The following is a 12,974-nucleotide window of genomic DNA, read 5'->3' as shown; positions in this document are numbered from 1 at the left end:
AGTCCCTTGGAAATTTAGTCAGTTCCCAGACTACATCCACCAGGGATAAACTAATTCCCAAAGGGCTGACATTTTAAAATAATGTAAACAGATGTAAAAAGTAACAAATTAAGCTTTGAGAAGAGTAAATTTATTACAGTTGATGTTAGCATATATAAATTAGTACATTATCAGACCATGTAATGAGCTGTGGACTAATATGCAAACAATTTTGACTACAAGTTTTCCTCTGGCCAAACAGAATGAGAAAGGTGTAATAATTAAAAGAAAATTGCTGTTTACCAAAATAAGGCACGTTGCAATCAAAATATAATTGCATTTGAGTCATTACAGCACACAATGAGGCACCTAACAGAACATGTGAATTGCCATATGGTAGCAGACTTGTGGTCCATTATCATCCAGCATCCTGTACCAAAAGCTTTTAAGGATGGTGCAAGAACCCATCAATAGAAGTGGGCAATAATGGAATATAACCAGCCCACTGGGAAATTTCTTCCTAAACCTTTTACAGCTAGTGGATTATACCCTGAAACACGAGTTTGTATATTCTTCCAAGTTCTTTTACAAAAAATAATCCTATATAATGAAGCTGTGGATGTTCTTACTATCTTTAACAATATGTAATCTTTTCTTAAACTCTGCTAAGCGCTCAGTGATAGCATGTGGAACTTGTCACAGTATAATTGTGTTTTGTGAAAAAGTATTTCTTTTTATGACATTTAAATTCTCTGCCTCTGAAATTCATTAAATGTTCCCTTGTTTGTACATTACAAAAAAAAGCATAAACAGGACAGTCTCCCTACCACATACAATTTGGTGTATCAGATCATGTCACCCCATCTGTCTCTCTAAACAGTCCTAATCTTTTACTTCTCTTCATATAAAAGTTTTTCCATGTTTCTAATTTATAACAAAACAAAAAAAAAAACATTACCAGAATTGAAAACAGTATTCCAGGTGAAGATGTGCCATTTATTTGTCATTATTTAATTCGTATAGCACTTTCCATTCTGTAAGGCATCCTAATGTTCTGTTCACTTTTTGACTGCAGCTGTTTATAGAGCAGAGGTAGTGTTCATAGAGTTGTCCAAGAACACCCAGACCACTTTTCTGCATGTTATAGTTAATTTACAATGCAGCAATGCTTGAGTTGTTCATATTAGTCCTTTGAATGTGCATTACTTTACATGTATCCATACTGATCATCATCTATAATCATGTTGCCTATTTATCTAACTTTGTTAGTTTCACTGTAATTCCTTAGTGTTTTCTGCAGTTTTGACTAAATGAATTGTGTAATTTGAAAGTTTTGCCACCTCACTGCTCATTCCCCTTTTCCAGATCTTTACTAAATTTAACATTGGTACTAATATAGAACTTTATGGGACCCCAGTGTTAACCACTTTTCAAGCATGATGAAAATTGACCATTTATAGATGTATGGCAATTCTTCAAAAAGGGCCATATTTTTGGAATTTAATGTAGCCACCCTATACACAACACCCAACTATAATTTGAAAGCTTATTTTATGTATGTTTAAATGAGGTATGATGTGGTGCTGTCAAGTGGTGCCATAAGCCTGTAGGTGATATGAAACAATGGTATCCAAAATGAGAAAGTGTCATTTTTTGCACAGTTCCAGAATCACTGCAACATGACTGTAACTTAAACAGCAAGAACTGTAGTCAGTTTAAATATCTTAATGTGGTGTTTATTGGTCAAAGCTTCCAAATGACAATGTATTAAAAGATTTGTATTGGTTTTGCATAGGCAAATATTTCTTTTTCAGAAATGAAGCTGTTTAGCATGTGACAAAAATAGCAAATAAGATTTTGCAATATACTAACATGCAATGTTTCACACTGCATATTTTTATTTGTCAAAGTACCTCACAAATGACCATGGTTTTATGCATTTTCAATTAAAATTTGCTGACCAGTAGATCAGTCTCACACTGAAAGCTGTAGCAGTAGATTGCATGCCCATACTTTATACTGCGTAGTGGGTAGATATACATGTATGTGAATTCCTAATGTAATGCTTCTCTACCTGTAACCTTTCGTACATACAGTGTAGTATCTAGTATGCCTGATAGAACGTTTTAATTTGTAATTGCCTATGCATGCAATACTAGTGTTTGAAATATTTTAGAAACCAGCTTGTTAGTTCAGTGACACTTATGCACAGGTCAGTATTACTGTTAGAGATGACACAGCTTAATATTATGAATATGCAAAATGAGAGAGAGAAGTGGCCTAAAGAGAAGTAATGAATACAAAGTTCACAAACAAGTCCTTGCCTCTGCACTGAAGAGGGATGAAGTGCATGTTATAGCTCTCATCAACCATGTCATCAAAAATATGACAAACCCATTTGACCCTGAATCACATTCAGAGGTGCTTATCAACATATCTACTGGACTGCACGTAACACCAGACGTACAAGAGTCTCCACTGAAAATAGCAGATGTTGGTAAAGAACAAATGGGGAGATTTTTGAGAGGTGCACTTGATTATGATGGAACACATAGCTTCTTCAGTCCAGTCTAGAAATCTGGCATCAAAACATTTGTTGACATGGCCAAGACGACCACATTTAAATCTGGCAAGGGAGGGACAATCACAGCAGTTATCAGTCCAGATATTGTTTTCTGCAGAGCCCTGTGGTAACAGCTGCAGATCAGACCTCGTATTGAAGTAGATGTAAAAAGCTTTCAAATAATCCATAGTGTGCTTATGTGTAGAGAAGGATTAAGTACACTAAATAGGTGCTGTCTGCTACTCATGCCTATTCTTCCTACTCTTTTTTTGTTTCCATTATAGTACTTTACCTATTGCCCAAGAACCACAAGAATTAACCACGGAATCTGAGCTATCATACATTTTTTGAAAGTCCAAGTAAATTATACCAACTAGTTCTCCTTATTTTGTTGACATACTGTAAGATTAGTGAGGCACCATTTTCCTTTGCAGAAGCCATACTGGTTTGTCCCTATCATAACAATGATCATTTAGGTATTTTATAATTCTATTACTACCATCATTTCAACCAATACAAAAAGTAAGGCTTGCTGGTCTGTAATTTCCAGAATCACAGGGCACATTTTTAAAAGAAAGATACATTTTCTACTGTTCAATTCTTTGGGATAGAAGCAGATTTAAATGAATGATTGCATTCTTTGTTAATAGCTCAGTTACTTCATTTTTAAGTTCTTTCAGAATTTTAGGGTGTATATGATCAGGTCTTAGTGACTTGTTGGCTTTTTAATATATCAGATTATTCCAGCACCTTCTCCTTTGACACCTTATTTTCTGACAGTACCTCAACTTTATTACTGGAAAATAGAAGATGTCTTCCCCATCCTCCACATTCTCAAGGATGAAGACTGATACAAAGGAACAATTTAGCTTCCCTGAAACGTTCTTTATCTTCTTTGATTGTTCTCTTTATTCCCTGATAGTCCAGTGGACTTACTAATTCTTCTTCTATGAATATCTTAAAAATATCTTTTTTTAAAAACTAGTTGTGGCTGTTTGCTCTTCAAATTCCATTTTAGCATTCCTAATTTCCATCTCACAAATTTTCTTCCATAGGCTGTCTTAGGTTCTTTTTTACCATCTTTTCCCACCATTAAACCAATGTGCTTTAAAAAACAAACAAACCAGAACACACGAAACAGATATGCATCAATGCCTCCCTGCTGCAACCACAGGAAACTGACTGTCCAATTTGTCTACCAATTCCTAACAAAAATTGTTGGAACCATACTACAAATTTATGCATGTCATCAGTGGCTATAACTTATATTTGTTATCCCGAGAACTCTGAAGAGATTATAATTACGTGAGGCGGAGGTTTTGAATATATTACATTTTATTTCTATCTGAATGCAGCAAATAAGAGTATTTTTAGTGTTAATGAAACTATGAACTTTTGTTTCAGACCATATGCAAAGTTTAAATGTAAGTGGTTGTAAAATTAGCATTTTTTACTTTTAACTTGTGAAACAGAAGAGGCTAATTCGGTCTAAAGCCAACCTCCTATAAAGCTGAAATTGCACCAAAAGCAGAATCTAATGACTGTGGTAAGGCACTAAAATAATTTTTTATGACCCTGGATACAGTTTTAGCTAGAGAGATCCATATTAGCTAAGACACAAAATGCAGACAAAACCCCTCAGCTCTTGTGCTATGAAACAGCAAAGTTACAAAGAATGCTTTCTTTTCTCTGTGCAGTTCTTAGTGAGATTGGACTTTAAAAGGAACTAGGTTGGAGTATTGTGGATTCTATAGTATATAGAACAAAACATGTAAAGAGAATTACCATCTGAAAGGGGGAGTTGAACTAGGAAATTTAGTTCCTTAATGGGCTCAATAGCCTTCAATATTTTGGCACTATTTTAATCCCTGTATCATATGGATTTCTGTAAACTCCTTCACCAACAAGTACAGAATCTTGCATCCCTTTTTCAGTCAATCAGTGGGTTTTTTTCTGTAAATCAGATTTACCTTTCAATGCCGCTAGATTCTGCCGTGGCAACTTCCCTGCATGTCATCAGCTTCTTTTGAAGGGCATGCGCAATATCCTTAACAAGTGAAGTTTTGTGCTTACCTATTTTAAATAATATGTTAAAAAATAAACAAGTCTGTATATTCCTGTGTAGCAGCTATATAACAAATTAACAGTTTGTTAAAAACTGGTGACATGTTTACTTAGATTTTCATTATCCAGGTTAAGTGTATAAATCTGTGCTATGTGAATGCTATTATATTCCTATAAAACAGGATATGGAAGAGTACTATGTTAGCCTAGCAGATAAAGATTTTTTTTTTTTTTTTAAAAAAAAGACCCCCACAAAGTTTTAGATCCAATGTCTAATAGCATCCCTTACAACTTTGCATTTTTCTTTTTAATTCTGTATTCCTATTAAAATCACTACTTCTGAATTTCCACAGCTAACTGGAAAAATAATGTAACATTTTAAAATTAAGTTGGAATAAAAATCTACTATTGACAAAAGTAGATATGGAGACAAAGATTGGAGACAAAATTAGTTTGACTGACCTTTGATTATAACAACTATGTACGCAGCAGCTGTAAGACTAATAATTCCTTCAATTTCTTCACAGACAATGCATTCCATTAATTCATTTAAAAATGACCTAGAAGAAAATCAAAGGCACATGGGGAAACATGTTCCTTTACAAACATAAACAGGACTCTTAGTTGGCCCCCCCAACAATGGTAGTTCTCCAAACCATCACATGGGAAACCATGATCTAGGATCAATCATGAGACTCCAAAACACATAGTTTAAGTGTGGGAATCACAAAATGTACTTCTTACAGAAGATAGTTAACTGGCTGATCTCTGGAGTTTCACTGCTGATAGTCTGAAGAAGCAATGTATTCTGTACAATGGTGGCTGCTTAGGAATGGAATGAGGGAATTTAGGTGAAATAATTCATATGAGAAGAGAAGGAGCAGTAACCAAAAAATAAAGATTTTTCGGTGTATTCAGAAAAGAAAAAAGAAATTCAGACAGAAAAAAGAAAAGTCCTTAAAAAGTAAAAATACTGGCTCTAAAATAAACTGGAATTGTAATTCATTTAATTGTCTGCCATTTGCTGTGGAAGTCAAACAAGTTGATGATGGTGTGAACCAAACTCCAGGCGGTGCTCTACAAATCTCAGATATTGGAATGACTCAGAGAAACAGCAGAGGTTGCTTGAGCTCTGGGGAATGGAACTTGATCAGTGTATCCTGGATCAGATGGATCCAGACACATTATCACATAGCAATTTCTAATAATGCCTAAATAAGTTTTGGATTGTATTTGTAATATCATAGCACCCTGGAGCACTAGTCATGGACTCCATTGTGCTAGGTGCTATACTAGGGATCGGCAAACTTTGTCACGTGGCCCGTCAGGGAAACCCGCTGGCGGGCTGGGACGGTTTGTTTACCTGCAGCGTCCGCAGGTTCGGCTGATCGCAGCTCCCACTGGCCTGGAATGGTGAACCGCGGCCAGCGGGAGCTGCGATCAGCTGAACCTGCGGACGCTGCAGGTAAACAGACCGTCCTAGCCCGCCAGCGGGTTTCCCCGACGGGCCACGTGACAAAGGTTGCCGATCCCTATGCTATACAAACAGAACAAAGGGACAGTTCCAGCCCCCAAAGAGTTTATGATTTAAGTAAAAGATTAGGGAACAAGTGAAGACTCCCTGTTATGGAACTACACAGGTAGCTCCACTGCTCTGAGTTGCAGAAGAAAGTTCATTTCCTTTCTTAGTAATATCTTGTGAGATGGATCCCTGGAAAGGGACAGGGAAATAGGGTAGGGAAGGAATGGAACTAGATGGTGTATCCCTATAACCTTGGACCAGTTGATCCTGGAAATCTGGTTCCAGGCTTTCTGAAAACAAGACACTTCCCAAAACAGGATGGGACAGACCTCAGACTCTTGACCATACCGTCAAACCTCCTGATGCAGGATGTATGGTTCTCCTCCTCTGGAACCTCTGCCTCTTCCTTGGAGGATCTTTGATGGCCATAATAGGGTTAGGGGGATTGCCTATGTCTCTGATAATTCTGAGTCCTGTATTGTTCCCTCATGGAAGAGGGAATATAGGCTTCCAGAGCATAAGATAGCTTGAGTCCTTTAACATGTGCAGGGTTTCATTATTATGCTTAATTAAGAGGTCAGAGCCATTGAAGGTGGTCATTTAGACCTCCTTTGGTAACCCTGAGAACTGCAACCAAGCAACCTGCATGATTGCAGAGTCAGAGGCTTCAATGGTGGCTTAATGAGAGGTCCATGCAACCAGATGCCACTAACTCCAGGGACTTAAGCTCCTCTCTGTGCTCCTGCAGGAAACTTTCAGTGAACCGCCCAATTCAAGAAGTCATACTCAGTCAGGAGTAGTTGGTAATTTAATAGTCACGCATCTGAAAACTGTCTGAGGAGTATGTCTTCCAGTCAGAAGTCAAGCTTTTTTGGAACTTTGTCCTGGGTTGTTCACCTGGGTAATCCCTGCTGCTTAAACATCCCTTGGACAGCAGTTATGACCAAGGATCCAGGCACTGGATGGTTATAAAAGTATTTAGCATCCTTAGAGATGACTGGTAGCATCTATATCTATACCTAAGAGTCACTTTGAGGTGGGCACCACTGAAGCTCCAGGACTCAGTGTTGAGAAAGATCCCACTTCTTGACTATGGAGGTGGGCACCACTAAAGCTGAGCTTTGAGGTGTGTACTGCTGAAGCTGAGCTTTGCCATAGGTATCTGGTTGGCTCCTACAAGCCTTTGGCAATGCCAATCTGCCAGGGACCAATCAACACAGACTGTCAAGACATTTGTATGACTTCTCATGCACTGTTCTCCACTAGAATGTCCAAGGTATGTGGCGTCCACTGGAGAAGTTCCTAGTTTTTTGGCTGGGTCAGAACAGCTAGGTGGACAGCCTCATCAGGAGAAGAGCACAAAAAGCATTTGAGAAATAAGGCTGGACCTCCCTCTCCTGCATGTTTTCCTGTTCAATTTCCTGGTCCTGAAGGTATGATTGTATTCTGGATCAGCTGGCCTTCCTGGGGGTCTATGGAAGAAGGAGACCTGGGTCTAGAAATAGGATCAATGGATAGAGCCCTTCTATTGGGATGCACTCCCTATGGGGCCCAGAATAGCCATATGTGCATGGGATAGGGGAATGGTTTTGCAGGCCATGGAGAATACTATGAGGGAAGTTCCTACCAAGAAGTCAAATGCTTTCTCTTGTAGAAGTATCCTCTGGACTCCCTGTCTAAATAGCTCAGTTCATAAGGCAGTGAGTTTGCAAATACATAGTTGACACCTTCCCAGTCACTTCAGATGTAGGAGGAGGAAAAGAAATATAACTCCTCCATAGGAGCAGGTCCTGGAGCATCCTCTACTGACACAGAGGATAGTGTACTTGGTTCCAGGACAATAGTTTCCTAGTAAGGGCCAACAACAGAGACTCTGGCAGCTCAGATGCCATCAAGCTTCCTTGAAACATGAGCATTGGTTCTGAGGCTGCTCCATTTGTATCTAGAGTTATGAATGGTACTGCAGAATCTGTGCCAGAAGATTTGGTACTAGGGCTGGAAGCTCAGTAGCTTGTACCAGGTTCTTTGGTGTTGGCTCAAGAAGCTCTGAAGAAGTTTTGGTTCTGAGTGCTTCAGGATGGGTGCTTGGCTGCCATCAATACTGGTCAAAAGAAGGATGGCTTCTTCAGAGGCGACTCTTCGGTACAGAGGCATCACTGGGATCCAGTGTGGGACTTAAACTGCCTCTAAACTTAGATCTATTATGTGCTGGAGAGAGAGACCTGAGTCTGCAGATACCATGGACATTATGCTCCTACCTTCCTCTCTCCTCAGAGGATTGATCTGAGGAATGTAGGGAAGCTCTGGCTGACTTCATAGTCAAGGACTGGGACCTTTCTCAACACTGAGTCCTGGAGCTAGAGATAGACTCCAGGTTAACCGGAGCGGTCTCATACTGTCTGGTCTGGTTTGGCTGCCTTCTCCTTCTCAGGAATGGATGATGCCCTCATGGATCTCTCTATCAGGAAAAGATTGAGGTGAGATTCCCTTGGTTTTGGGTCCTTTTCTAAAAGAAGGAGCACACAGAACACTTGTGTGGTGTATAAGCTTCATGAGGCAGAAGACGCACTTAGAGTGTCACTGATGGGAATAGCTGTCTCACAGGAGAGTTAAGCTTTGAATCCCAGAAGCTTTGATTCCACCATGTGCAGGGTGCCATCTTGTGCCAAGTCACCCTCAGACTTGACGACTTTTCCCTTTTTTGCCAACAGACTAAAACTATATAAATCTAACTAAACTAACTATAATTGGAAAAAACTAACTAGAGACAACAAAATCGCGCAGCGGGCAGAGATGTGGTTTTCAGTTTCCTCTTACCACCTGTGGTTGCAAGACAGAAGGGTGATTGTGGTTGCCCTGCCCTTTGGACTCTTGCGCTATGGAGCACTGGAAGGTGTACAGAGCACGGCATGGTCCCTGACACTGCTATTCAAAAAGATTCTGATCTGGGGTGCATGCACAGCAGAATTGGAATACATGTGGATAATCACTTGAATAAAAATAAGTTATGAACAATTTTTAAAAAGACAATTAAAATGAAAATTGAAATTCAGTTGTAACTGCAGCGGACTCAACTAACCTCCACTAAAATCGTGATAGAATACATAATAAGCATCCAATTTAAGTCCTACAGAAAAGTCACTTGGGAAAGCTGCAGAATGCACACCAAACTCTCTTTCAGGGCATACTTAATACTTAATATATTAACAACTAAATAATTTCTTTATGTCATTTGTATAGTGCCATCAGTGTGTATTTTACAGTTGAGTTTAAGCATGCATGTTGTTAGTTCCAGGTTATATGATTGGTGTTATTTCTGGTAAAGACTGGTTTCCTCTAAACCCTTCCATATAGGAAGAAGTAGGATTTATGAATACCCTTTGAAATAAGTATGTGATTATGAGGAAAGGAATTATCAGAATGAATAGTTGTAATAGAAAAAGCAAAAAACTAACACAATCAACGTACCAAAAAAGTAAAGGCTTATGGGACATTACATGGAAATGTAGTAGGTGATCTAGGTATTCACTGGCTAATTCCACAATCTTGAATTTAAGAATTAAAAGCTTATTTGGTTACTTACTGGTTTCACATTAACAAACCTTATGGAAACTAACAGACAAAGATTACCTGACCACATTTATTGACTTAATTATCATTGCCATTAAACTGCCTGAAAGTGGAGGAAGGTCTGCAATGGACTCTGGTGGTGCAAGTTCTTCTGCATTTGAAGCCTAAAAAGAAGACAGCTCAAATTCAAAATAAATACAGAAGCACATAGAAAATAATTAAGAAAAACAGAATTTGAGTAGCTACATTAACTGAATGCATGTTTAAGTTATTGGGAGAAACATTTAAATGTATTTTTTCTAGTTCATTTCAGAAAAGTACTTGACAGTTTAACTCAATAATGTCAAAATAAACAAAACAAAGTTGGATTGGAAAAATTAAAACTTTTAACCAGATATTTGGCATTTATATTAAAGGAAATAACTAATATCATACATAGTTGATCTTTAGCAAAAATGCCATTTAAGCTAGATTGTTAATTAGTATTTATAAAGGTGGCAGCTCACCCACATGGAAGATATTACATAAAAATTTCCATTCTAACTATATGTATTAGATCAGTTCTCAAACTTTTTACTAAGGCGATCCACCAATCACATTTTGTCTCTTTTGGGGACGCACTATGACACCCTTAATCCACCCTTCCCTTTCTCAGCCTGGTGCCACCCTCTCTCTCTTCCCCTTCTCAGCCCTTCAGTCATCTCATCTCCCCTTCTTCGTCCAAGCCTGCTCAGCTCCCCCCAGTCCTCTTGCTTTTGCTCTCCCAGTCCTCCCCCTCTTGCAGCCCTAGTTGCCCTGCCTCTCTTCATGGCCAGACCTATGACTGCCATCAGGTTGCTGACTGTCTGCTTACAGCCCAGATCCTGCTTCCCATGCTGCTGCCTGCAGGAAACAAAAGTAGGCAGGCAGCAGCAGCACAGAGGAAGTGGCCAGAGCCAGCAAGTGGACAGTCAGCAGCCTGTACATGCATTGAAGATGCTTCCGCCATGGTGCTGCCACCCAGATCTCGCTGCCTATGCTGCTGCCTGCTGCTCAGGGGATCTGTAAATAAAGGCCTTGGTGGGAAGAGGTAGGAAGACCAGTACCCCCTTTCACACCTGATTAGGATCTTTCCACCACTACAGTGGTGAGAGGACTTCAGAGGGGACCTGGACTGTCATATCTATGGCCTGGTCTACACTGGGGGGGAGGATAGATCTAAGTTACGCAACTTCAGCTACGTGAATAACGTAGCTGAAGTCGACGTACTTAGACCTACTCACCGTGGTGTCTTCACTGTGGTGAGTCGACTGCTGCTGCTCCCCCGTCGACTCCACCTTCACCTCTTGCGGCGGTGGAGTACAGGAGTCGACAGGAGAGCACTTAGGGGTCGATTTATCACGTCTAGACTAGACGTGATAAATTGACCCCTGCTGTATTGATCGCTGCCTGCTGATCCAGCCAGTAGTATAGACATACCCCATGTGGTGTCTGTTTAGAAGGCATACAAGTTCAGCCACCACAACATGCAACAAAAGTGAAGTCTGAAATGGTGCATGATGTGTGTAGAAAGCCTTGTGACCAACCAGACATAGGCAAGCTCTCACAGTAGTGTATGCATGAGTCTGCAACCATTTATGAGGACTACCATGATGTCAAACATGTCCTTAGGCAGATAGGCCCTGCTGTCATGGAGTTTAATTCTGCTCCTATGAAGTCTATTCTCTATACTGGCACCCGAGGACGGCATCTCTCTGTTGATTTTTAGGCCCAGTGCACCAAAGTTAAGAATTTGATCAATGGAGTCTTCTAGTTGATGTGGTAAGCAAACAGCCAAGTACACTACGGGTATAGAGATGCCAGGGAACAGCACCTGGAACCATTCTGGAGGTTGGTGCAGCGGATGGTGTCTGCCAGATGTTCTTTGCTGGAGCCAATAAAGCTTCATTCACTGGTAATGCCAGACTTGGGAGTATGAAGTACATTTGGGAGGTCAAGGTTCCTCCCCCACTCTGAACTCTAGGGTACAGATGTGGGGACCTGCATGAAAACCTCCTAAGCTTACTTTCACCAGCTTAGGTTAAAACTTCCCCAAGGTACAAATTAATTTTATCCTTTGTCCTTGGAATAACCACTGCCACCACCAAACTCTAACTGGGTTTACTGGGAAACGTAGTTTGGACACGTCTTTCCCCCCAAAATCCTCCCAACCCTTGCACCCCACTTCCTGGGAAAGGTTTGGTAAAAATCCTCACCAATTTGCATAGGTGACCACAGACCCAAACCCTTGGATCTGAGAACAATGAAAAAGCATTCAGTTTTCTTACAAGAAGACTTTTAATAGAAATAGAAGTAAATAGAAGTAAAGGAATCACCCTATAAAATCAGGATGGTAGGTACCTTACAGGGTAATTAGATTCAAAACATAGAGAATCCCTCTAGGCAAAACCTTAAGTTACAGAAAAGACACACAGACAGAAATAGTCATTCTATTCAGCACAATTCTTTTCTCAGCCATTTAAAGAAATCATAATCTAACACATACCTAGCTAGATTACTTACTAAAGTTCTAAGACTCCATTCCTGGTCTATCCCCGGCAAAAGCAGCATATAGACAGACACAGACCCTTTGTTTCTCTCCCTCCTCCCAGCTTTTGAAAGTATCTTGTCTCCTCATTGGTCATTTTGGTTAGGTGCCATTGAGGTTACCTTTAGCTTGTTAACCCTTTACAGGTGAAAGGATTTTTCCTCTGGTCAGGAGGGATTTTAAAGGGGTTTACCCTTCCCTTTATATTTATGACAGGGTGCGTAAGAGCTGTTCTGTACCACCTCCACAGGAGTCTTAAGTGAATCCACTATGCAGCAGAGCAAATCCTGGGAGCTTTTGTAATTATCTGGCTGAGAGGGTGTTGCAGGAACCACTGCCTTGTCCAGAGATAATGAGAGAGCAGTTGGCCGAGTCTGCTCTACCCTGGGAAGATGCTTTTCCTCTGATATCTCGACATGTTGAACTGCAACCTGAGACAGCCAAGCTTCTGAAAACATTTTTTTTTTTTTGGCATAACAGGATAATCACCAAAGCTTTTTATTAAGCCTACAAAAATGCCAGTTTTATCACTGCATAACACCTCCTTCAACAGGTCAGGATCTCTGATTTTCCTTTGATGTACAGTCAATGAAGGTTCAGATTAACCAGGGAAGGGCACTACTGTACAATTGAAGCTTGACCACTGCTAGCCCTCTTTTGAACTGCTTTGGTTTAAAGGTTGAACATTTAGTATAATAAACTAAAAAAGT

At 39.9% G+C, this 12,974-nt stretch overlaps 1 protein-coding gene across 1 annotated transcript in view; it reads right to left on the bottom strand.

The window, feature by feature from the left end:
* Positions 1-12,974, bottom strand: part of NCAPG2 (non-SMC condensin II complex subunit G2) — a 116,242-nt gene that overhangs the window by 2,278 nt on the left and 100,990 nt on the right. The window contains exons 25-27 of the mRNA XM_077808360.1: positions 9,759-9,862; positions 5,069-5,166; positions 4,513-4,615 (exon numbers count right to left, since the gene is read on the bottom strand). Of these exons, the coding sequence (XP_077664486.1) occupies positions 4,513-4,615; positions 5,069-5,166; positions 9,759-9,862 (305 nt within the window). The remainder of the gene's footprint in view (positions 1-4,512; positions 4,616-5,068; positions 5,167-9,758; positions 9,863-12,974) is intronic.

The sequence above is a fragment of the Eretmochelys imbricata genome, chromosome 2 (assembly GCF_965152235.1).
Source record: "Eretmochelys imbricata isolate rEreImb1 chromosome 2, rEreImb1.hap1, whole genome shotgun sequence".
In the NCBI taxonomy this organism is placed as follows: Eukaryota; Metazoa; Chordata; order Testudines; family Cheloniidae; genus Eretmochelys; species Eretmochelys imbricata.
Note: the sequence above shows the minus strand (reverse complement) of the source record. Positions and strands in the feature narration are given on the sequence as shown.